Source organism: Vicugna pacos, chromosome 10, assembly GCF_048564905.1.
Source record: "Vicugna pacos chromosome 10, VicPac4, whole genome shotgun sequence".
NCBI lineage: Eukaryota > Metazoa > Chordata > Mammalia > Artiodactyla > Camelidae > Vicugna > Vicugna pacos.
The window spans coordinates 50,259,755-50,283,483 of NC_132996.1; the positions used below are offsets into that span (position 1 = coordinate 50,259,755).

Below are 23,729 nucleotides of genomic sequence, written 5' to 3' on the forward strand. Positions count from 1 at the left end.
TTTTTAGCAGCATTTTGTTTTGTTTTGTTTTGTTTTGTTTGTGGGGGGGCAGTAATTAGGTTTGTCTGTTTGTTTGTTTGTTTGTTTATTTAAATGGAGGTACTGGGGATTGAACCTCATACATTCTAAGCATGCACTCTACCACTGAGCTATATTCTCTGCTTCATTCGATCTTAATTATGGAATTTAATCATTTATCCATTCAAAAAATACTGAAATGTCAGGTAACAGTCTTGTTTACTGAAAAGGTAGGCAAAATTCTTTGTCTCACACCTCTCAAGCAGTGATGATAATTTGATGTCTGCAGTATCTTGATTTTGGGTAATGCCTTTGGGTTTTGAAAACAAGGAACTGTCAGGAAAAAAAAAGCTAAGTGGTGACAAATTGAGTGTATGCTTAAGGCTCTCAGGTAAATTTGTAGTCAGCACGAGATTTCTAAATCCTAAATATAAGCCTCACTGATGATCTGTTCTAGAAGTCCCCAAATCTAGCTGCATCCTGAAGTCATTAGGGAGCTTATTTCCAAGTGCAAAAGAGATGGAAAATTTCTGAACATATCCTACTGGTAATTATTAAATGATATACTCTGTGGACTTCCTAGCACCAGTTTATAACCTGGCTCCTGCCAAACTACAACTGAAAAGGCCAAAAGAACTTAAAAACATGGAAAAAATCTGCATCAATAAATAGGTATGATCTAAATGCTCCAAAGATTCTGCTACATGGACTGTTGAACAAGACTAGATTAAAAAAAAACCAGAGAGGAACTTCAACTTCTCTTCCAAAAAAAACCACAGGATGTTGATATGTTAAACAAATAGAGGAGATCTTGGCAGAATCCAACTATCAACCTCTGATTCAGTGGAATAGAGTGGCAGGAAGAATAAGGTCACAAGACTTTAGGAAAGCAGTCCAACTGAAGGCCACATTTAAAAAGCCTTCAAAAACGACAGGAGTTGGAAAGCTTCAGGGCAAGCACGCCCACAGCAAACATAAGCCAGCAGGTGATGTGTTACTTCTGCAATAAGAGAGACGGAATATAGTCACACTGTCTATGTGGAACAGAAGGTGGACCAAATAAAAAGTTAGAAAGCTGACCCTGGTACAGAGACTTCACCAAACACAAGAACGAAACTCTCAGGAGACTGTACTGTAGATCTAGTAGACCTTATAGACCTTACACGATGAGCTCTCCCGCTTACAGACTGGAGAGAAATTACTGAACAACCCAGCAGTGTATAATGTGGAGATCCAAAGAGGATCTCCTCCCCCTCTTTTTAAGCAAATATTAGACTTAAATAGACCTCTCCTCCTTCAAGAATCAAAAAAACTCAAAATGGAGCCCACAGGACAATTCTGAAATGTAAGTAAGAGAGCCTAACACCAAGGAGGGGTGGACTTTTCATTCTTTAATTCACCAAATGTTCACTGAGTACCTACTGTGGGTCAAGATGTCAGTGAATCTTGTCCACATGAAGATTATATTGGGGGAGAGGGAGGAAACAGACAATAAACAGTAGATATTTTTTAGAAGTCAGTATATGTATTAGAAAGGGCTAGACCTAAACAAGCAATTCTCCAAGGAAGACATACAAATGATCAAAAAGCACATGAAAAAATGCTCAGTATCACTAATTATCAGAGAAATGCAAATCAAAACTACAATGAGGTATCACCTCACACCAGTCAGAATGGCCGTCATTCAAAAATCCAAAAATGATAAATGCTGGAGAGGCTGTGGAGAAAGGGGAACCCTCCTACACTGCTGGTGGGAATGCAGTCTGGTGCAGCCACTATGGAAAACAGTGTGGAGATTCCTCAAAAGACTAGGAATAGACTTACCATATGACCCAGGAATCCCACTCCTGGGCCTGTATCCAGAAGGAAATCTACTTCAGGATGACACCTGCACTCCAATGTTCATAGCAGCACTATTTACAATAGCCAAAACATGGAAACAGCCTAAATGTCCATCAACAGGTGACTGGATAAAGAAGAGGTGGTGTATTTATACAATGGAATACTACTCAGCCATAAAAACCGACAACATAATGCCATTTGCAGCAACATGGATGCTCCTGGAGAATGTCATTCTAAGTGAAGTAAGCCAGAAAAAGAAAAATACCATATGAGATCGCTCATATGTGGAAACTAAAAAACAAAAACAAAAATAAACAAACAAACAAAAACAAAGCATAAATACAGGACAGAAATAGACTCACAGACAGAGAATACAGACTTGTGGTTACCAGGGGGGTGGAGGGTGGGAAGGGATAGACTGGGATTTCAAAATTTTAGAATAGATAAACAAGATTACACTGTATAGCACAGGGAAATATACACAAAATGTTATGATAACTCACAGAGAAAAAAATGTGACAATGAGTGTGTATATGTCCATGAATGACTGAAAAATTGTGCTGAACACTGGAATTTGACACAACATTGTAAAATGATTATAAATCAATAAAAATGTTAAAAAAAATAAATACATACATACATAAATAGATAAACCTAATTACTTCCCCGAAAATAAAATATTTTTATTATTATTAAAAAAAAAAAAAAGAAAGGGCTAAGAAATTTGAAAAAGAGGAAAAGACCAGGATAAGGAGGCTCTGGAGAGCTAGGAATAACTATGGGACATAAGGTCATCATCAGTCCAGGATTTAAACAGGATGGTTAAGGACATCTTCATTGAGAAGGTGATGTTCAAACCAAAACTTGAAGAATATGAGAGTTAGCTATGTGTTTATTTGGGAAAAGAGCACTGCTGGCAGAGTGAACAGCTGTACAGAGCCCCTTAATGTAGGAAAATATCTGCTGTGTGAAGAGAACAGGCTGGAGTGGAATGATGAGAGGGAAGAGTGCGGGTAGACTTTGCAGAGGTTTGCTCTGTGGCATAATCTTCTCTATGTTTGCAGGACCACTCTAGTTGCTTAAAAGGGTGGGACAAAGAGAAAAGTAAGACCAGTTTGAAAGCTACTCTACTAATCCAGGCAAGAGATGACAGTGATTCAGGCCAAAGTAATAGGAATGGAGACAGTGGAACATGGTAAAATTCTGGATATATTTTGAAAATAGCGCCAACAGATGTACTCATGAATTGTGTGGGTGCAGAGCGAGAGAAAAGGAGGAGTCAAGAATTTCAGCCTGTGCTACTCGAGTTGGGAGTCGCTATTAACTTGGCTGGAGGAAGTTTGTGTGGAACAGATTTAGAGGGGAAAGATCAGGAGTGTGGTTTTGGACATGTTGAGTTTAGGATGCCTACCGGATGTCCAAGTGGATATGTAGAGTTGCCAGCAGGATAAATGAGGCTGAAGTTTTAATGAAATGTTTACAGTAGAGATAATAATTTAGAGAGCCTTCAAAATAGTTTTTTAAAACATGAGACTGGCTGAAGGAGCAAATGATAAAAAAAAAAAAAAGAGGACCAAGGACTGAGCTCTGGGACACCTGAACATTATTACAAGGCAGGGAGAAGAGGAGGTATCAGAGGAAAGGAGACTGAGGAATAACAGTCAGTGAGACAGGAGAAATACTCAGTGTCATGTTCTGGAAAACAAGTTCTCGGCTTAGTATTTTGTAACTATCAACAAAGCTATCCTTTACTGGATGTTGACTCTTGGGTAATATAATAATAACTCAAGTTCTTTTTTTTTTTTCAACTAAAGAAGCTAAATGCTTATAAATCTGAAAATCTCTATATTTAAATATTCAGTGATTTTTTTCAACTTTGCACATATTACTTCAAAAAAATAGTTATATCAATTTTGTGGGTGAAAAAAAAAAAGAAACTCCATTTGTAAAAGAGAAAATGGTCAATCTAAGCCAAATTCTAAGGCCCTCAGTAAAACTATGATAACAGTGGTCACAGTTTATCTCTATTAGTTTACCAGCCCAAAGTAGTCACACAATTTTACTCAGACATTATTATGTTCTAAATATTGGTTATGATATATATCAGTGTTTAATTAATTGAAACTTGTATAGAATGAGAGTAAAACAACCATCTAATCTATTTCACCACTCCATGAGAAGGGTCATTGTTGACTTACAGTTTATGTGACAAAGGGGGTGGATGTGAATAACTAGAATATTTCTACAAAGTATTTATGGTAAACATGATTTATTCTAATTCTCTTATAGCACCCATAGCCTTCGACTAATAAGAACATTTTAAAAGCCCTGTGTTCAAACTCACATGAATGGCAATTCATTATTAATACTAATTTATTTCACACACTATATAAGTATCCGAGTAACGTTGTATAGAAATTTACATTAAAAATTATATGCTTCGTTTCTAAAAAACTCAGGATGTATCATTACATTATGTACACTATGCATACAGAAAACTGTATACATATTTGAAATGTATTTTTTTACTGAGACTTAAGTGCACCCAAAATATTTTATTTTCTCAGGCATTCACAACAATTGCTAAGAGCCAATTATGAACAGCTTCTGAACTAAATGCTGAGGATTCAGCAGTGAAAAGACAAAAATCCTTGAGGTCTTGGAACTTACATTCCATGAAAAAAGTCCCATCAGGTAAAAGGAAATTTTGTGAGGTGTTAAAGGACTATTTCTCAAAATGTTCTTCTCTGACATTCTGCATTATCTCTGGTGTTTTTTAATTATCAGTGGTAAATAATGGAGATTTGTGTATTTTACCACGATTTTTAAAAAACGATGGAGGTTCTCAGGGACACCACCCTAGAAGCTGGAAATCAGAAACTGAGATTGAGGAGAAGGAGCCAGATACAAGCCTGAAGTCTGATTTAGCCAAAATTGAGGTGAAAATTTAAAGATTACACTTTCCACATTTTAACAGTGAAAAGATGACTCTAAATTGCTACCTTAATACCAAAATTTTTTCAAAAACTCCAGAAGATTTTTATTCATCACTTTTTAATTTTTACATTTCTCGATTCATATTTCTAGTTTACATTGTTAGAGAGAATGGCAGTGCAGGTTGTTTGTTTTGAGGTGATTTAGTGTCTGTGGATACAGGATTGCACCAGAACAGACTGGTGAATTATCAACTAGTTCTGTTTCCTACCTCTTGATTGGCTTAGATAAGTTAGACCCAGTGAAGTCTTCCCATTGTTAAATGGAGTATTAACTTGACATATTTGTTTGAGAAATAATCAATAAAAATGATTTTAAAGTACATACACACACAAAAAAAACCCTGCAAAAGTTACCTAGGTGCATGCTGTTTTATAGTAGTTTTATAGTATACTAGATTCATCCAGAAAGGGATGGAAGAAATATTCTTTTATGTCATAAACTGTCTGATTGTGATACTTGCCAGATATGAGAGGGATTTTTAATTTTTTTTTGCTAGAGATATCTAAGCATTAAATTTTAAAGAGCATGAAGCTGATATTTTTTAAAAATCTCTGTATTTTAATGAGGATAATCATCATTATATAAGACATCTGGTATGTGCCCAACACAACAGATACTGAAATAAATCTGAGAGGTTAGGATATGCTCGCTGCCCTGGACAGTTTTCCAACTTTGTTAGGCAATCAAGATGTGTGTGTTGAAATAATTAGGTAGTATCAATACAACAAGGGCCTAAATAGAAATGTATTTGGTAAGTGCCATGGGTCTGTCAGAGAGGGAATATATCAGGGTAATCTGGAAAAACCTGTCCAGTGAAGAGGCAGGATTTGAATTAGGTCTCCAGGGTACATAGAATGTGGATGGTTACGGGGGGGGGGGGGGGGGGGGGGCGGGGTAGAGGGTGGGAAGGGATAGACTGGGATTTCAAAATTGTAGAACAGATAAACAAGATTACACTGTATAGCACAGGGAAATATACACAAAATGTTATGATAAATCACAGAGAAAAAAATGTGACAATGAGTGTGTATATGTCCATGTATGACTGAAAAATTGTACTGAACACTGGAATTTGACACAACACTGTAAAATGATTATGAATCAATAAAAATGTAAAAAAAAATAAATAAAGCAAAAAAAATTTTTTTTCAGGTGAGACAAAGATAATACAAGCGGGTAATAATTCTTTGAAATGTTATATAAAGTATCAAAATAGTCACTGAAGTCACCTGCCTTTTTCAAAAGACCCGATATTAGTGTTTGTCAAGGTTTGTTTCCAGAAATAGAGTGAGATTTTTTTTCTCCCAAGTAGTGAAAACAGATTTGTGTGTTCATTCAGTTACACAGCATGGGATAGACTAAAGTTAATTGGTCTGTTTGGTACCTGAAACTGGTCCTAAATTGTACCTTATCTCTGTGAGCAGTAGCTGAGAAATTACAAAGGAAATGGCTTGAACAGAGGTGAGGTTGGGGTTTACTACCACCAGGGGGAGAGAGCACATTACAAAAAAAAAAAGACTAATACTGGCAACTTTTTCTAAATTTTAGGAGCAGTAATTGCCCATGTCTTGCCCACTAAACTGGAGTCCCTAGGGTCACAGCTTCTTAGTATGAATTCTTTGAAATAATCACATGTATGTATTCTTCTTAGTGTTTTGAAGCAACCACGTGTAGAAGCTTCCTGCAATAAGCTAAGTAATGAATTCCCACTTAAAAACTGTTCTGATTTATAACCTAATCACAGAGGAATCTTCCTAAGAAGGCATTTATTAGATGTACCAAAGGTTTAAAATGATTGCAAAATCGCCAAATTTGAAAAAAAAAAAAGGCGGGAGTAGGGAGGTAGGAAGTATCTGGCAGTTGAATTACTGGTCTCTTAGATCACTCCTCTTTTCAGAGGTACCCCAGCACTGGATCCCCGCGTTCCCTATTTTAAACTTCTCTTTAAGAGCCCCCCTCCCCTTCTTTTCTAGCTCTGTCTCTACCCACATGACCCGGAGTTACTTTGGATGCCGAACAGATTTTCTTGGCAGCCAGCCCCAAGGCCAGCCAGCTACCCTCCTGTGACCTCTAGACATTGTCCTCCTGGGCCAAAGTCTGGGCTAAGATAAAGATTTGTTCTTTACAGGAAGGGATGCGTGAAAAACCCGAGGCATTTATCACCATGACATAATTTTAATAACCTACGTTCCAGACCCAACCATTAAAATCCTTAACATGAATTAGTTCGTGACATCTCCATCAAAAAATTCCGTGCAGGTTGGGAGGGTATAGTTCAGAGGTAGAGCGCATGCTTAGCATGCATGCCGTCCTGGGGTTCAATCCCCAGTACCCCGTGAAGCGGGTACTAATACTGCCCCCGCGTCACAGGTGAGGACACTGAGGCCCAAGGCAGTTAAACAGGGGGCGGAATCCCAGAGCTGACCCACGGTGGGGTCGCGCTTTGCATCTAGCTGGTCTGAGCCTGCCTGCGTGTAGCCCTGCCCGCGCCTGGACTGTGCCGAAGGGGGCGGGATGTGGGACGCGTGGGCCCGGCGCGGACTTGTGGGACCCCCGCATACCGAAATACCTTCCACCTGGCTACCGCTCGCACCCGGATAGGCCTGGGGCGAGGGCTGCACCTTTCTTTCGCCCGCGGGGCCTCGGGTTACGCTCAGCCTCACCGGCACGTGACTGCGGGCGTGTGGCGCTCGGCGGCGGGTCTGCGGGCGGGGGCGGGGCCTGGCGGGAGCCCCGCCCATCCCGGGCCAGTTAACTGGCGGCGGCAGCGCGGGCGCGCACTTCGCGGTGCCGCGGCCTGAAGCGGCGAAGTTCGGGCGACTGCGGCCATGGCCACGGTGCGGGAGAAGGCGGCGGCGCTAAACCTCTCGGCACTCCAGAGCCCCGCGCAGAGGCCTCCCGGTAGGTGCCGAGTATCCCGTCCGGGGACATTGGGGGTTCCGGGAGGGGCTGGGGGCTGCCTTTCTCGCTAGGGCGGGGACCCAGCCAGGTACAGCTGGGTCGGCGGCGGCCTCCGGGAGCCCCGCGCAGCTGTGGCCACTCGGGCCGGCGCCCCCGCCGTCGGGGCGGATCGCGTCCGGCTCCCACTAGTGGGCTGCCAAGGCAGACCTTGCTCCCTTGCTTTCTACTAAGTTACCCAAACCTGAACTTCACCGCGCCCTGGTCTGTGCGCCCGCTGCGTGCCAGGCACTCGCGGTAGGTCTCCAGATACGCTCCACATCTTTACTGGTGACAGGTATATCTGGACTTGTCTTGCTCTTTGCCGCCTGTGTCAGACACAAACCTTGACTCCACAATATGGCCCGGGGCCGAGTGCCTCTCTTGCCCACTTTGTTCCCCAGACTCTTCTCGGGAGCGTTGAGAGGTTTCTGTTGTATTTTAGTTATACCGGCAGGAACTTGGCATAAAAGGTTTTTGTTAGTTATACTTTCTGGATAAACAGTATTTCAACGAATAGAAGTTTTTGATTTTTTTTTAACGATTGCGTGACATTAGGAGAGACGTTGGTGATTTCTGCCAGCTTAATTACGTCTTTGGCAGCAATTTGCTTAGGATGTTAGTATGCTAACATCTTGGTTTCTTTAAATGTCCAAACAGTTGATGGGAATTGGATAATTAGTGCTAACGTTCCAATTCCAGCATACCCCACAACTCAGAAAATATGTGTCCAAATAACATTTGGCTTTTTTGTTTTCCTTTTGGATGAGTTACAGCTTTTCCCCCTTTCTGTAGCTGCAGTGTAGGGTGTTACAGGAATTAGTTCCCTATCTGACAAAACCTTTTCATTTGTAAAAGCGAGACAGTGAAACTGACTTCTTCCTCAAGGTGACAGTAGTCAGTGGATTGGTGTAGGTCAAATGGGTGCATCTCAGTGGCCTCAGTTTTATGTTTGAGTTATAATTAGTAATGCTCCTTTTCATCTTTAAAATGCTAATGATAAATTGTTATACAGAACCACTTTTCATTTGTATTTTTCTGCGAATGATCTTAATATTGACCTTATTCTCCTGTTGAAAGGATTCAGATAAGCACATGATGGCTGCATTCAGAATTTCTCCTTGTTTTACATTGTGAAGCGAAGGGGAATACTTCATCATTTAGGAATATAAAATCAAATAATATTGGAAACATCCTTGAGAAGTCTTTTGTTTGGGGGGTTAATTAGGTTTATTAAATTATTTTTAGAGGAGGTACTCAGGATTGAACCCACTTGATCTATACCCCCGTCCCCAACCTTGATAAATCTTTAGGCTTTCTGAGCGAAAGAAATTCCCAGATTTTACCTGATTAAAAATATAGTGCCCTACCTTCTCTAACAGCTGAAATACTAGTTATGAGCTTTGGTCATTTGTGAACAGGTTCTTAGACAGTGTAAGGGAATATGTATTCAAAATTAAGTAAATGACTCTCAGAAGGAAGAGTTGAAATGTGGGTTATAGAATTTGACTGAACCCAAGGAAAGGACCACTATCTTCTGCACACCAGGTGCAGTGGGTAGAGAAGGACCCCACTGCCTTTTCTCACTTGTTTTGCTTGCCTCAGTTGGAACCCCACCTGTTGTCATGTGTTAATTCCCCTTCCACTCTTTAGTTGCCTTGTCACAGCCCTAGTAAGCACGGTAATAGGAGCCTCTGGTTCTTGATTCCTTGCCATTATCTTTCTATGTGCTCTGGCAAGCAGCTTTGTATTTTTGTTTCTCTACCTATTAGTAACTCTTCCATACTTTAAAGAGGCTGTAACGACCAGGGACCTGATTTATATAGAAATAAAGTCTGTACACTAATCTTTAGTAACTCGTTTTTTAATAGAGACAGAAAAGAGAGTGGTATGTTATCCAGTTTTCCTTTTATACTGTAACCTAATTCTTTGAATTCACCTGGTATCACTTTTCCAGGGAGCTCAAAGTGCTTCCCATATGCTGTCTCATTAATCTGTATGAATTAAAGCAGGGGCCAATGCCTCTTTTGTTGATAGTTCTCCCAACATATTTTAAAATTGTTCTTATTAGGAGAGATTTATTTTACATAGTTTACGTGCCTGCAGCCTTCTTTTTAGAGGCAATGTCAGTCTCAGGTTGACATCTCTAATGCCAGGTAAGAGGAAAACTAACTTCAACTACTAAAACCAATATGCAGTAAAAGTGTTGCAGTATTGGTATTGGTGTATAGGCGGTTTTACCCACTCAGTCACAGCTGCCCGGTTTTAACACCCAAAACACAGTTCTCTGCATTTATCTTTTTTCATGAGGTTTTGGTTAATGTCCAATAAATGTAGGCCTTCTCCTTTGTCTTAACAATTCTATGAGTAATACTTTAAAACTTCTTTTGAAAAAAATAATTCTTAAGTAAAATTCTCTCAAATCCTAAATAGTTTAGGATCTATATACTCACTATTTTCTGATGAAAAGTTAAATCTTCTGCTATGTGTCACATTCGTATTATCTGCTAGTGGTCTTTATTTGATTGAATACTGTTCAAAGCTTGAAATCATCATCCAGGTGGTATGAATAGGTAAAGGATAATCTCTCTGAGGGTTGGAACTGTGTCCTCTTAGTTCAGAGGAAGAAAGAGACCTTCCCCTTTTTTTTTTACTTTTTAAATAAATCTTAAAAAATTTTGGAACAGATTTAGATTTATAGACAGTCACAAAGTTAGTACATAGAGTTCCCGTGTGCCCTTCGCTCAGATTCCCTTATTAACATCTTTAGTGTAGTACATTTGTCCCAGTTAGTGAACCAATATTGATAGTCCATACTTTTACTCATATTTCCTGAGTTTTTGTCTCCCATCCTTTTTCAGTTCCAGATCCCATCCAGGATATTACATTACAGTGAATCCACATCTCCTTAGGCTTTTCTAGATTGAGACAGTTTCCCCTGTAGTTTTTATACATCTGTTAACTTCTGGGTCCTGTGTTAGTAACCACTTTTCATGTATGTCTCATATAATCTTCACAGTAACTGAGAGAAGTGGAATTAGCTCTGCTTTGCACCAGAAGAGTTAGGCAGTTTGCCCAAGATTGCATTATTTGTAAATGATGGAGCCAAGAATAGAACCTAGTTCTCTGGGATTCTGAAACCCACACTCTTGTCTTTCTCTGTTCACAGAGCCTTTCTCTCTCACTGTGCCTGCTGCATTAACACAAGTTTCCACGTCTAAACAGTATTCAGTTAACCCAGGGTTCCTGAACTCCTGTTGACATTTTCTTTGCTGTGAGGAAGGCCTGGACATCTAAGCAGCATCCCTGGCCCCTCTACCCACTAAACGCCAGCAGTGCTCCCCCCTCCTCAGCTTGTAACAACTAAAAATGGCACCAGACATTGCCAGTGGTTCGGGGGGTGGGGAGTAGAATCACCCACTAAGAACCACTGTATGAACCCTTCTTTAAAATATTTTACTAGTTGGCAATAATTTATAATTAACAAGTATTGAATAATTTGCTTTTTAATTTTTTTTTTAATGGAGGTACAGGGCATTGAACCCAGGACCTCATGCGTGCTAAGCACACACTCTACCACGGGAGCTATACCCCCTCCCCCTTAGACTCTTTGATCTTTGGTCATGGTGCTTTTAGAACATGCTTGACCAAATGTAAACGAGGAACCATCAAGATGTAGATAATGATGAATTTTAAAGAATTATTCAGCTCATATGTAGGAGAAGTTTGAGGACAAGCTAAAGGTTAAGTTCTGATTGTTAGACTTAAAAAGCATTTATTTTATACTTCCAGTCTCTTGGATCCTGTTTAAAAGTCACAATAATTCATCTTACTGGACCATGGTCAGCCATACCAATGTTCATTTCAGCTCTTAGAGGATGATAAAAATAAGTCTCAAGCCAGCATGTGGGGGATCTGTGTTTAACTGGTGAAGTCAGCATTAAAAAAACAGGTTATCCTGGTGTGGGTTTTGGCACATTTACTCGCCAAGTCCAAGGTATATTGTGTATTAAAGTATCTGTATGAACATGAGCTAGTTTGGGTCTGTGGGTGGTGGTGCTTGAGGGGAAATATCCCAGGATGCAATGGTTGGGAGTTAATGGTCAGTAAGAACAGAGGGGACCTGAAAGGGCTGAACTGTATCATGCCCGGAGGACTCTGGAAACATTGTGTGGCTCACAGGTGCCTACTCTTCTGCTCTAACCTGTTCTTTAATCTTTCATACTGTGTTATCCAATATGCAAGACTTCCTGATTGCCCATATTTAAACAGCAAGTTAATATGGGGAAATATATTCTTTATTTCTTAATTCCCCTGTGAAGATCAGCCTTTTCCACATCACTGAGACTCTCAACCCATCAGTGATCTTACTGATCTCAAATTAGTAAGTGACTCAGCCTTATCTTTTAGGATTTGTATGCTAGATGACTTGTTGCTCAACTGTTACGATTTATGTGTTTCATCTTTAATATTATTACTAGCCCAGAAGTCTGTTTCATTGGTGCTTAATAGGCAGTCTGAGCACTACAGATTTGAATCTTGCTTATTTTCCTTTCTTATGTACTGTGGATAGTATATGTTGTAGAATTTATGATAGCCTGTATTATTTTAGGAGTAATGACTACTGAATGTTTTTAAATGGCTTGATTAAGGGTACACAGATCTTAGGGGTTTTTCTGTTTGTTCCTTTAATCTTGTTGACTCACTTGAAGGGCTTTGACGTAATCTGTCTTCAGTGAAAGATTAATGCTTAAACTATCTAGTGGCTTAGTTATAATATATTTAAGTACTAGAAAAAGCTGGTATGTATTTACTTACTATCTGTAAAACTGAGGGCAAGTTTGCTTAATTCACTGAACCTCAATTTCTTCAAAATAGGATTATTAACAACTATTTCAGGATTTTATTTCAGAAGTTTATCAGGATTAAATGGGAGAAGGCAGAGCTTGTCGTATTTTAAGTACTCAAATATTAACTATTATTAATAATATAATGAAGATTTGAAAAAAAAAGACTAAAGAATAGACATTAAGTTTATTTAAAGCTCATCTATAGTCTCTGGTATGTTAGGAAGTAAGAAAATTAAGTGTTAATCCTCCTTTATCTTGTCATTGTGGCTGGGAACAGTATAGCTACTTCTGAGTTTAGAACACCTGGAATGACCTGGATGTATTTTGAGGTTCCATCAAATGCCTGATTCTGGCTCTATTCAGTGGACTAAATATAGTACCAGTAGTAAATCTAGTTTCAGCTGAATTTATCTAGTTAATTCTCCATAATTCAATTTTTAAAACTATTCACATATTTGGAAAACTAGCATCAATTACTTCTTTCTTTGTTTAGTAATAGATTATAGAGTGTGTGGAATTTTAAAATATAATTTTGATAATTAAAAACAATCTTGCTGATTAAAGTAACATTATATTAATGGGTAGATGGTAAAATTACCCATCTACTTTTGATATTGGAAATATACAAACAAGCAGTAAAGGGTTTTCTGTGTATATATATATATTGGTAATTTTTATAGTAGCTACAAAATTACACGGTTAGTGAATACACTGTGGTTCACTACACTCCCTGTATTTACTGCAACACAAAAGATGAATTCCAAATGACCTGCTTAATATTTATGATTCTAGTGCATTGAGTGGAGTCTTAATGTCCTTCAGAAACTTACCTTTGCTTTCATCTTCCACATTTATTTTTATCTAAAAAAGGCAGGAAAGTAATTTCAGGTGGCAGTTTCTTTAATTATAATTCCCTGTATTCCTTACTGTTGTGCTGATGCATACTGTTTTCCTTTTTAGATTATCTTAAGGGAAGTAATCCGTTTTCAACTTCTCTGCCAAAATATAAAAATAAAAGATGTTATGTACTTAACAAAAAGGGGGGCTTAAAAATTAAAACCACTGAATATTCAGAGGATCATTAAAAAGTGTAACACATAAAAAGGCTTACCCTGTTTACATAAAAAGAGAGAGCAGGCCAGCTAGCCACCAAGCTGTTGATTAGCTCGACTTAGTTCCATTAGCTTGACTTGGTTCCATCAGCTTACTAGAACTTAAAATCTATTTTCTTTCTTTATTTCTTCTTTTTTTTTTTTTTGAGGGGGGAGGTAATTAGGTTTATTTATTTATTTATTAATATTTTTTAGAGGAGGTACTGGGGATTGAACTCAGGATCTCATGCATGCTAAGCATGTGCTCTAGCACTTGAGCTACACCCTCCCCCCTCCTATTTTCTTTTGTTTCCCCTTTTCTCCTTTGTATTTGTGCCAAATATCAATTTAGTAAAGTGAGGGAAAATACGATACATCTTTGAAAGCATGTTTTCTTTTCTGTTTGGCTAAAATCTTGCTTTATTTCTTTGGTTTTCCTAGCTTTGCAATAGGTTATAAGGTCCTATTGGACAGGAACCAAACTATTAGTTTACCCTGCTTACAAAGTACCTAACTCATGAGATTGCATAATAGGAAGATTTAAAAATATTAGTTTATTCCAACAAGCATTGTGTGTGTATATATCTATAACTATACATCTATCTGTCTATCTGACTGATAAATGCTTTGAAATCATATAGACCATGAACCAAATCCCAGTACCACCTCTTATAATATATCATCTGGAAGTTACATTTAACCTCTGGATCCATTTTCCATCTCTTAAATAGAGGTAATGTCTACTTCATAGGGTTGCTATGAAGATTAGATCATTTATGGAAGGCACTTAATAGAATTCCTTGCACATAATTGGTAACTGCCACAAGATCCTGCTTGATCTGCACTCCCCCAACCCCCGACTCCAAACCCCATCTTCACTCTGATCTCACTTCCTGCTGTTCTCTCCCTCATGGTGGCCTCCTTCCTGTTCTCTAGTAGAGCATACCCCCTCCTCAGAGACTTAGCTCTTTCTGTTTTCTCTGCTCTTTCCCCAGATGACTGCACAGCTTGCCCACCTGCTCTTACTCAGGCTTGTCCTCAGAGATGACCTTGTCAGAGAGGTCTTTCCTGACATCCCATCTAAAATAGCATTCTCTCCTTACCTGGCTTTATATTTTTTTTCTTAACACTGATAATACATATTATCTGGACCTTCTCACAAAGTGTCAGTCCGTAAGAGCGGGACTTTATTTTGCCCCCTGTTGTATCCTAGCACATGGAACAGTGTTTAGCATATAATAGGCATGGGGGAGGGTATAGCTCAGTGGTAGAGCACATGCTTAGCATAGACAAGGTCCTGGGTTCAATCCCCAGTACCTCCTCTTAAAGAAAGAAACCTAGCATATAGTAAGCACTAAATTTTCTGACGAATTGCTACTAATAATTTTGTATTTCAATAACAAGCTGCCCTCATAATTGTTCCTTATTAATAACTTTGGAGAATGCCTCTTTTTGCTTAAGGATTGCTTAGACCTTATAACAAATAAGCAAGGTGACTCTGATTTTTTTTTTTTCCCATTCCAGGTTTCAGTGTAGCCCAGAAGCCATTTGGAGCCACATATGTGTGGAGCAGCATTATAAACACTCTTCAAACACAAGTGGAGGTGAAAAAACGAAGGCACCATTTAAAAAGACACAGTGACTGTTTTGTTGGTTCAGAAGCTGTAGATGTCATTTTTTCTCACCTAATTCAGAATAAATATTTTGGTGATACAGATATTCCTCGGGCCAAAGTGGTGAGAGTGTGTCAAGCACTTATGGACTACAAAGTGTTTGAAGCAGTTTCAACCAAAGTCTTTGGAAAAGACAAAAAACCTACATTTGAAGATAGTAGTTGCAGCCTTTACAGATTCACAAAGGTGCATAACCAAAACAGTCAACTAGGCAAAGAGAACAAACGATATTCACCTTCCAGGTTAGTATATAATGTTAGAATATCAGGGGGATATTGGCAGGATTTTTGTCTACATTTTAATGAGATGCTGACTATCTTTGTTATTTTTGAAACAGTAAATCAAGCTAAAATCTGAGTCTGTGGGTAAATTTGATAAAGCAGAGTGAATTTTTTTTAATATCTCCTAGAATTCTTGTCTGTTTATATATTTAGCAAAAACAATCAAACTTTGCCTTTGTGCTTCAGGTTACAAGCATAGTATAAAAAATGTTACAGGTTAAAATTACAGTATAAGAAATATTAGAGAGTTTATATGCAAAGTGACGTGAGAGCAGAAGAGGTGAAGGCAAGCAGGTAGATTGTCATTAGAATCCAGAAAATAACAGATGTGAAGGAGTGGGAGTCAGAATGCTTAGTTTCATAGCACATTTTAAGGAATTTGCACTTGATCACACAGATGTTGGGGAGGCCACAGAAAGCCTTTAAACATGATGAGATTGTACTTTAGAAAGGTCTTCCTGGCAGCTATATGGACAGCCTAATGGGGAGAGCTAGGCAGGAAGCTATTGCAGTATTGCTGTCTGCAGATGAGGGTGAGGTAGGCAGCAGTGGGGAAGTGGGAATCATTTAAAGGGAGGCTGGGGGACAGAATTGTAGGACCCAGTGATTAAAGTGGATGTAGGTGTTAAGTGCATAATTAACTTAGTTATTTGTTGTGAAATAAAACAACTTTTCCTTTTTATTTCCCTCAGCTAAACTGGTTAGAGGTGACCATGTGATTGAAGCTCTTATAATTCACATCTGACCCAAAGTCAGAGTTTTACACTCAAAAGTTTTTTAATTCCGTATTTGAATCATGATAAAATTTACCTCCCTATATAGGAAGGAAATACAAGGATAAGGTATGGCACAATCAGTACTTTGCAAATGTAGGTCCACGTGCTTTATCTGAACAGATGTATTTGTGAATTTGGAACTTTGGAGGTTTTAGAAAGGTGATTATATATATATTAGATAACACTCCTAGAGGGATCTGAGACAGCATCTGGTAATCAAACATGTTAACATTTCTGCAGTGAACAAAATATTCATACTAACTGGGATAAATAAAGGCTATGTTAGTCTTTATAGACAGGTTTTGCCACTGTATGAGTTCTAATAAACTTTAAATTCATGAAAGAATTGTGGAAAAGGAGTGTAGATCTGTATTTGGAAAATGATGAGCACTGTCTACCAAAGAATGCCCCAGAAATAGTTAACTAATAAAGACAGTAAGCATAATGAAGTTTGATGACATTTGATTATATCTTAAAATGGGAGACTAAAATTTTAGTCATTGAATTACTTAAATCTAAGTGCTCAAAGGAGAATTTATTGAGAGTGTGTATATTCAGATTTGAGAAAGAAGGTGGCATGCTTTTGTATTTTATTCTACTCTTATAATTTGCATTTGTATTTTTGTTCTGAAATGTATAAACTTTCTAGAAACTCTTAGCTCTCAGATACAAAAATATTTCTGTGAGCTCACTAATAAACATTAATTTATGAAGTAAATTCATTTTAGGTACACAGATACATTATTTAAGTCATCTGATATCCAATCGGCAAGTTTAGAGGACTTGTGGGAAAATCTGAGTTTAAAGCCTGCTGCCTCCCCTCATGTAAATCTCTCTGCCTCCTTGTCACCACAAGGTAAGCTAAAGATGATACGAGGAAGAAAAAAAAGACTAACTTCAAATAAACTTATTTAAAATTTTTCAGTCTTAACCTTTATGAGAATTTAAATATTCAAAGCACAAAGAAAGAGCACACTGTGTATTAAAGCTGTTTATATTAAGTTTTAACAGAGGTCTATTATCTTTAACAAATAGATCAGTGTTGCAATTCTGGAACACTGACTTTTGTCCTATCAGCTGGCAGAGATTCAAACCTGAAATGTTTTGCATGCAGATTTTTAAAAATGTATTTAAAATCTGCTCTCAGGTATTTCTTTCCCTAAGATTTTATTAGGTTAAATAAAAATTTGAAAATTATGTTAAAACATTAACAGGATTCTTATGTTTTTCCTTGTCTGTGGCAGTGGAATGTGATTTAAATGACTGACTTCCACTTCCCCTCATCCTAGTTGTGGAAACCCTGAGTGGAATAATCTGCAGCCAATAGTTTCAAACTAGCTTTGACACTGAATGAATCATTCTTTCTTCCAAGGTCCTTATTAACATGTTATATGACTTGATCTCTTATCAAGCCATATTGCTTTTTACAGTACAAGAATGAAAAGAATTTCTGTCGTCCAAAGTCTGTTCTCCTACACTTTAAACAAATCTTGAATTGTTTTACTTTGTTATAAGAAACCACTTCATAAAGTTGACTCTTTTTCTTTCTTTCATTTTTTTTCTCTTTTTGTACCACAAACTTACTAGCTTAGACCTGCCTAGGCAGATACTGTGGTGAGCATGTAGTAACTATTAATTGTTACTTTTCCCCTTGTCATTTTCCTTGTGCAGTTATTAATGAAGTATGGCAAGAAGAAACAATTGGGCGTCTGCTACAACTTATAGACCTTCCACTCCTGGACTCCCTACTCAATCGGCAAGAGGTCAGACCTAAAGTTCCTCAGCCTAAGAGGCAGCCTGACTTGGTCAACAACGGGAACTATCTGGATCGAGGGATTCTCAAGGCTTACAGTGAATCTCAGTAGGTGGAAATACATGTAATAATTTGAGTGTGTTTGCAGGAAGGTAGTAGTTTTAAGATAATCTTTTGAATTCTTCCGTCCATACACAATCAGATATGCTTGGTTAGTTGATATTATCAGTTTTGGGAAAAGTAAAGAACAAAATTACCTTGGTCAAAATTAGAAAACAAGATTTTTAAATGTCATTTTTTTTCATATTCTTTTCTGTTTCACATACACCTTACTTGCATGTCAAGTGAAGAAAATGATTACACTCCATCTTCTTATCTTTGCTGAAATGTAGGGCTGTCTGTTCTTTTAGAGCTGCCTCTGGTTTTCCAAGGGACCTGGAACAAAATGAAAGGATTTGGCAAATTCTTAGACTCCTTTGACTATAGACACTTCTATACTCCTCTAGACTGCCTGTTAAATATGTATTTTTTAATTAACTAGTTTTATTAAAGAAATATAAAGAAAATAATACTTGCTCTCACCTTTGACCTCCGTCCTTCTGAATATAAATTTGAAGGCTTAATTTTCAGGTGCTAAGGGAATTATGATTTTATTTTTCCTTAAGGAAGAGTTCTATATTCCTTATAACATTGTAACTCTTCCCCTAAGTAAAATTATTAAAAGTTAAAATCATGTATTTTCTACCTTATTTAATATTTTAAGTATTTTGCCTTAGCAGATAGTGTTCTAGTACAGTTAGGAAGATGGAAATGTTTGAAAGGAATACAACTTACATTTTTAGCACTTCACCAGTTTTACATTCTAATGAACTATTAATAAATAGTTGAATGTCAAAAGGTCACTTAAAACTTTATGTGAAAAAATTAACCCCAGCATACTAGTTATTGAATTCTGTATATAAATAGGAAGTTGATTATTCTACAGGAATTTACATTACATTTCTATAATCTAAAGTAATATGTGAAAACAGTTTATAATTACTCTAAGTACAGAATCAGAAATTGTCCTTGCAGATCATCTGTCCACATCTTATGATGAAGCTGATGACTAGACCTTCCCAAGTCCCCAGCAGTGGGGTTTAAAACAAACAAAAAACTATGTATTACCAAATTGAATATTAAAAGTTAGTCATTCTATTTCTTAGAATGTAGCAGTTTTCTAAAGTTACCTACCTGGCATTTTATTAGAAATGGTAATTAATATATAATTATTTTGAAGTCCTACCTTATCTCCCTTTATTCTCTTCTAGCCAAAGTCAGAGATGATAGATCATACAGAGTTCTGAAGTAGTAACACTGTATTAGCAAAATGCTAGTCTAAAGTCAAATCTGGGATCCAGTCCTGCCTGGGACTCTAGACAAGTAACCTAGAGTTTCTGGACCTCCATAGTAAATTTAAGGAGTAGAGTTTGAATTTTAATATTCTTTTCAGCACTGTATTATAGCAGATAGCTTTCTGTTTTCTCTTTAAAAAAAAAAAAAAGAAAAGGAAGACATATATTAGACCTAACTTTTTATCTGTGATATATGATCTAGCTATATACTAAAAGGAATTATTTGTATCTTTATCTCGGTTTATAGAGATTTATCCTGGTAGCAAACTTGAAATAGCTAGGAAATTAGGTACTGTGTGTGTATTTGTTATTCCGTTTTTTTTTTTTTAATCTTTTTTTTCACCTGTAGGGAAGATGAGTGGCTCTCTTCAGCAATTGACTGCTTGGAATACCTTCCAGACCAGATGGTTGTGGACATAAGCAGAAACTTTCCTGAGCAACCAGATAGAATAGACTTAGTCAAAGAACTTCTGTTTGATGCCATTGGCAGACATTACAGTAGTAGGGAACCTCTGTTAAATCACTTATCTGATGTTCATAATGGAATTGCAGAACTCTTAGGTAAGTAAGATCTTACTGGATACTAGAATTTCTGTTTTGGAGGAAACAAGAAAAAGTTAACTTGTCCTCATAATTAACCAAAATGGTACTGCTTCAAGTTGGGAGTGGATCTGGATTAATCCGTGGAAAGTATGTCTATTCTAAAACTTCTAGGGCTCACTTGGAAAGAGGCTGTAATAAGCTCTGAAGTTATGTAGGGACTTCTGGTTGCCACAGGAGAATGCTGCCCTCATTCACTGGAAGCTTAATAAGCATAGAATAGCAGTTTTCTCTTTTTCAGCAAATATTACCAGCGCTATCACCATTCCCCCTTCATTCTCTACAAGATAGCAGACACTCTGCTTTGTACCAGTGAGCCAGACTCTTCCACATGGTTTGTTGAAAACAAACTGGAGGTTTCAGAAAATCCTTTCTATTTTTCTCAGGTAGAGTTGGATATATATAAGTACTGTACACATAGGCACCCTTGAAATGTATTGAATTATTGAAAAACATAGGCTGGAAATTTATTTACAAAGCCAAGAGTTAGATTTAACATCTTAAGATTTGTATATGACAAGGACTTAGAGCTTAGTTGCCAGTTTGACTATAGGCTTTCATGATGGTATTGGTCATTCATTATAATTCCTAGTCTTTTTGTTTTGTTTTGCTTTTGAGCATAGTTTAGGATGAGTTTACTGATTAGCTTAAGCTTTAACTTGAATTTTGTTCCCTCTACTACAGTCGTGTTTGGTCAAAATTAAAAGCATTTTTTCTTTTGGCTAAAGTGAATGGGAAGACTGAAATAGCATTAGAAGCTACTCAGCTCTTTCTAAAGCTTCTGGATTCCCAAAATAGAGAGGAATTTAGAAGACTGCTGTATTTCATGGCTGTTGCAGCACATCCTTCTGAATTTAAATTACAGAAAGAAGTAAGTCTTTTGTCTAAATGTTAATTGTATTCAGTATCCCTAATACTTATCAGATGCATGTGTTAACATTATTCCATTGTCAGCATCAAGTATGCTGAAATGGATAATAGCTATTAATAGTTAACATTGCCTTTTATTTGACACTTATTCTTAAAAATATGTACTATTGGGTGTGTTTTGTTTTATAGAGTGACAACCGAATGGTTGTGAAAAGGATATTCTCGAAAGCTATTGTTGACAATAAAAATTTATCCAAAGGCAAAACTGATCTTCTGGTACTCTTTTTAATGGATCATCAAAAAGATGTTTTTAAGGTAAAACTCTGAAAGTAGTTGAGTATATGTAATAGATCACTGGATTAAAGGGCATTTGAATAATGTTCCATTCCTTTTTTTTTTTTTTTTTTTTTTTAAGATTCCTGGAACTCTACATAAAATTGTCAGTGTTAAGCTCATGGACATTCAGAAAGGAAAAGATCCAAATAGAGACACGGGTAATCTGAGAAATATTACTTCTCACAAATATAAATTTCTACTGTTTATTTGAAAGTGTTTTGCTGTAGTACTTGCACTTTAATTTCAACTGGACTCTAAACGAGCTCCTCAGAGTTATCCAGACTTAGCAGAGAGCTTCCTTCTGTCAAAAAGCAACTTGACAGAGAAAGTCAGCAGTGCTTAGCATCTTTACATGCATTTTGCAAAATGGGGAAAAATATGTAAATATACAAATGTTGGTTGATTTTTCTAGTTAAATCTGAGGAATAGATTCATTAACTCAGCTTTTTTACTTTTAATCTTTAAGGATATTTTTATTGCCAGAGAATTGATCAAAGTGATTATTCTGACCATACAAAGATGACGACCAAGGATGAACTACTGAATTTACTAAAAAATATTGATGAGGATTCAAAACTGTCTGCCAAAGAGAAGAAAAAATTGCTAGGGCAGTTCTATAAGTGTCACCCAAACATCTTTATTGAATATTTTGGGGACTGAGTTTCTAATGTCTGTATATAACTTGTGTATTTTAAGAGTAAATTATGTATCCTAAAGATCCAATCACATTGTAATACTGAATGTTCTTCCAAATATGAAAATGTACTTAATAAAACTTTTTTTTATAATCTTTTGTGTCTGAAACTGAGTATCAGATGGTGTATTGCTGTTAAGTATTGACCTCTTTTAGGTGAGTTGATTTATAATTATTGTGCACAATAATTTATAGAACATTATAGGAATTTAAATGATATGACGTTGTTTATATTAAAAAGAATTAAACAGTAAGGAAGTCTGTAACTACAAGTTAATAGGAGTGCAGTTTGTACCTTGGAAAGTATCCTTAAAGATGTAAGATAGAAACTTAGGCTATGATAAAGTAAATTTGCCAATTACCATAAACTGTAGATGAGTCAGAAATAGAACTGTCCTAATGCATTTGAAAATTTCAACATCTCTTAAAGTTATTGTGGAAAATGTAAAATATATATAAATATGGGAAAAATAGAATAATGAACTGTCATGTACTCATCATCCAGTTTCAACAGTTGTCAACTCATGGCCAATCTTATCTATTCTGTGCTCACACCTCAGCAAATTTCAGATATCCTGTCACTTCATGTATAAAATTTCAGTATGTATGGCTAAAAGACAAAGACATTCAAAACATAACCACAGTATCATTATCACACACACAAAGCCACAATTCTTGAATATCATCAAAAAAGCAGTCAGTATCGACATTTTATGATCTCATATGATTTTGACAGTTTATTCTCATAGGGCTCCAAACAGTTCATAAGCTGTAATTGGTTAATGAGCTTTTTAAATCTTTTACTCCATAGATTTTTCTCTATCTGTCCTCCCTTCTCTCTCTCTGTCACTGTCACTTTGTCATTGAATAAACCTGGTCAGCTGTTCTTGAGTTTCCCTCAGTCTGGATTTAGCTGACTGCAAGCCTGTACTATATCACGTTCCTCTTCATTTCTTGTAAATTAGTCATTAGAGCTAAAGTCTTCAACAACTTTTTATCCAAGTTAATGATTATTTTGAAACTACTACACTGTCAAGATATATTCAGAAAATAGACGTGCAATATAACACAATTATAGTACAATTTTAAATCGTACATCCTTATAATAATAAAACCTAAAGATTAACAGGCTGAATTTTAAACTTCAGACTTTTAACGAAAGGTAGGGAAAACTAAAATGAGGTACCAATATGCTAGCATGTCAATCTTTTATTTTCTAAGATAGAACTGATACTGACCAGTCTTCAAATGGGAGAAAGTTGAGGACTCATATCTATAGTGTATCTATAATACTAATTCTTCTAATAAAGCAGGGAATAACTCTTGTCAGGTGGGTTTTTTTGTGGTGTGTATTTTGCTTTTTTGCATAGGAATTTAGGGAAGGCAGCTCTGTTTACAATGAGGCAAAAGAGAAGATACATCATGATTTAAGCGTGAGGATGTTTTTAGAAACAAACTACTGAAAGTGTGGTGAGAGCATAGTTGGTAGAACAACTATATGTACTTGATTTGCAGCCTTTATTTTGCACATAATGGAATAGTGTGATTATTTGGCAACAAAACTGCCTAGTTATATGCAGCACTCTACTAGAATGATAACCTCATGGAAAACCTGGT

The 23,729-nt window shown here is 36.9% G+C and overlaps 1 protein-coding gene across 2 annotated transcripts; it reads left to right on the forward strand.

The window, feature by feature from the left end:
- The first annotated feature begins 7,621 nt into the window (after positions 1 to 7,621).
- On the forward strand, positions 7,622 to 22,208 carry DEPDC7 (DEP domain containing 7). Of its 2 annotated transcripts, XM_072969756.1 has the most exons (10): positions 7,706 to 7,758; positions 15,260 to 15,339; positions 15,452 to 15,650; positions 17,194 to 17,321; positions 18,137 to 18,326; positions 19,962 to 20,173; positions 20,941 to 21,083; positions 21,272 to 21,397; positions 21,498 to 21,576; positions 21,885 to 22,208. In XM_072969756.1, exons 3-10 carry the CDS (start codon positions 15,493 to 15,495, stop codon positions 22,076 to 22,078), a joined length of 1,230 nt encoding a protein of 409 aa, XP_072825857.1. In that variant the 5' UTR covers positions 7,706 to 7,758; positions 15,260 to 15,339; positions 15,452 to 15,492; the 3' UTR covers positions 22,079 to 22,208. The 2 variants fall into 2 exon arrangements, with proteins under 2 accessions (XP_072825856.1, XP_072825857.1); XM_072969755.1 differs by having other exon boundaries at positions 7,622 to 7,758; positions 15,260 to 15,650.
- The last annotated feature ends 1,521 nt before the right edge of the window (positions 22,209 to 23,729 follow it).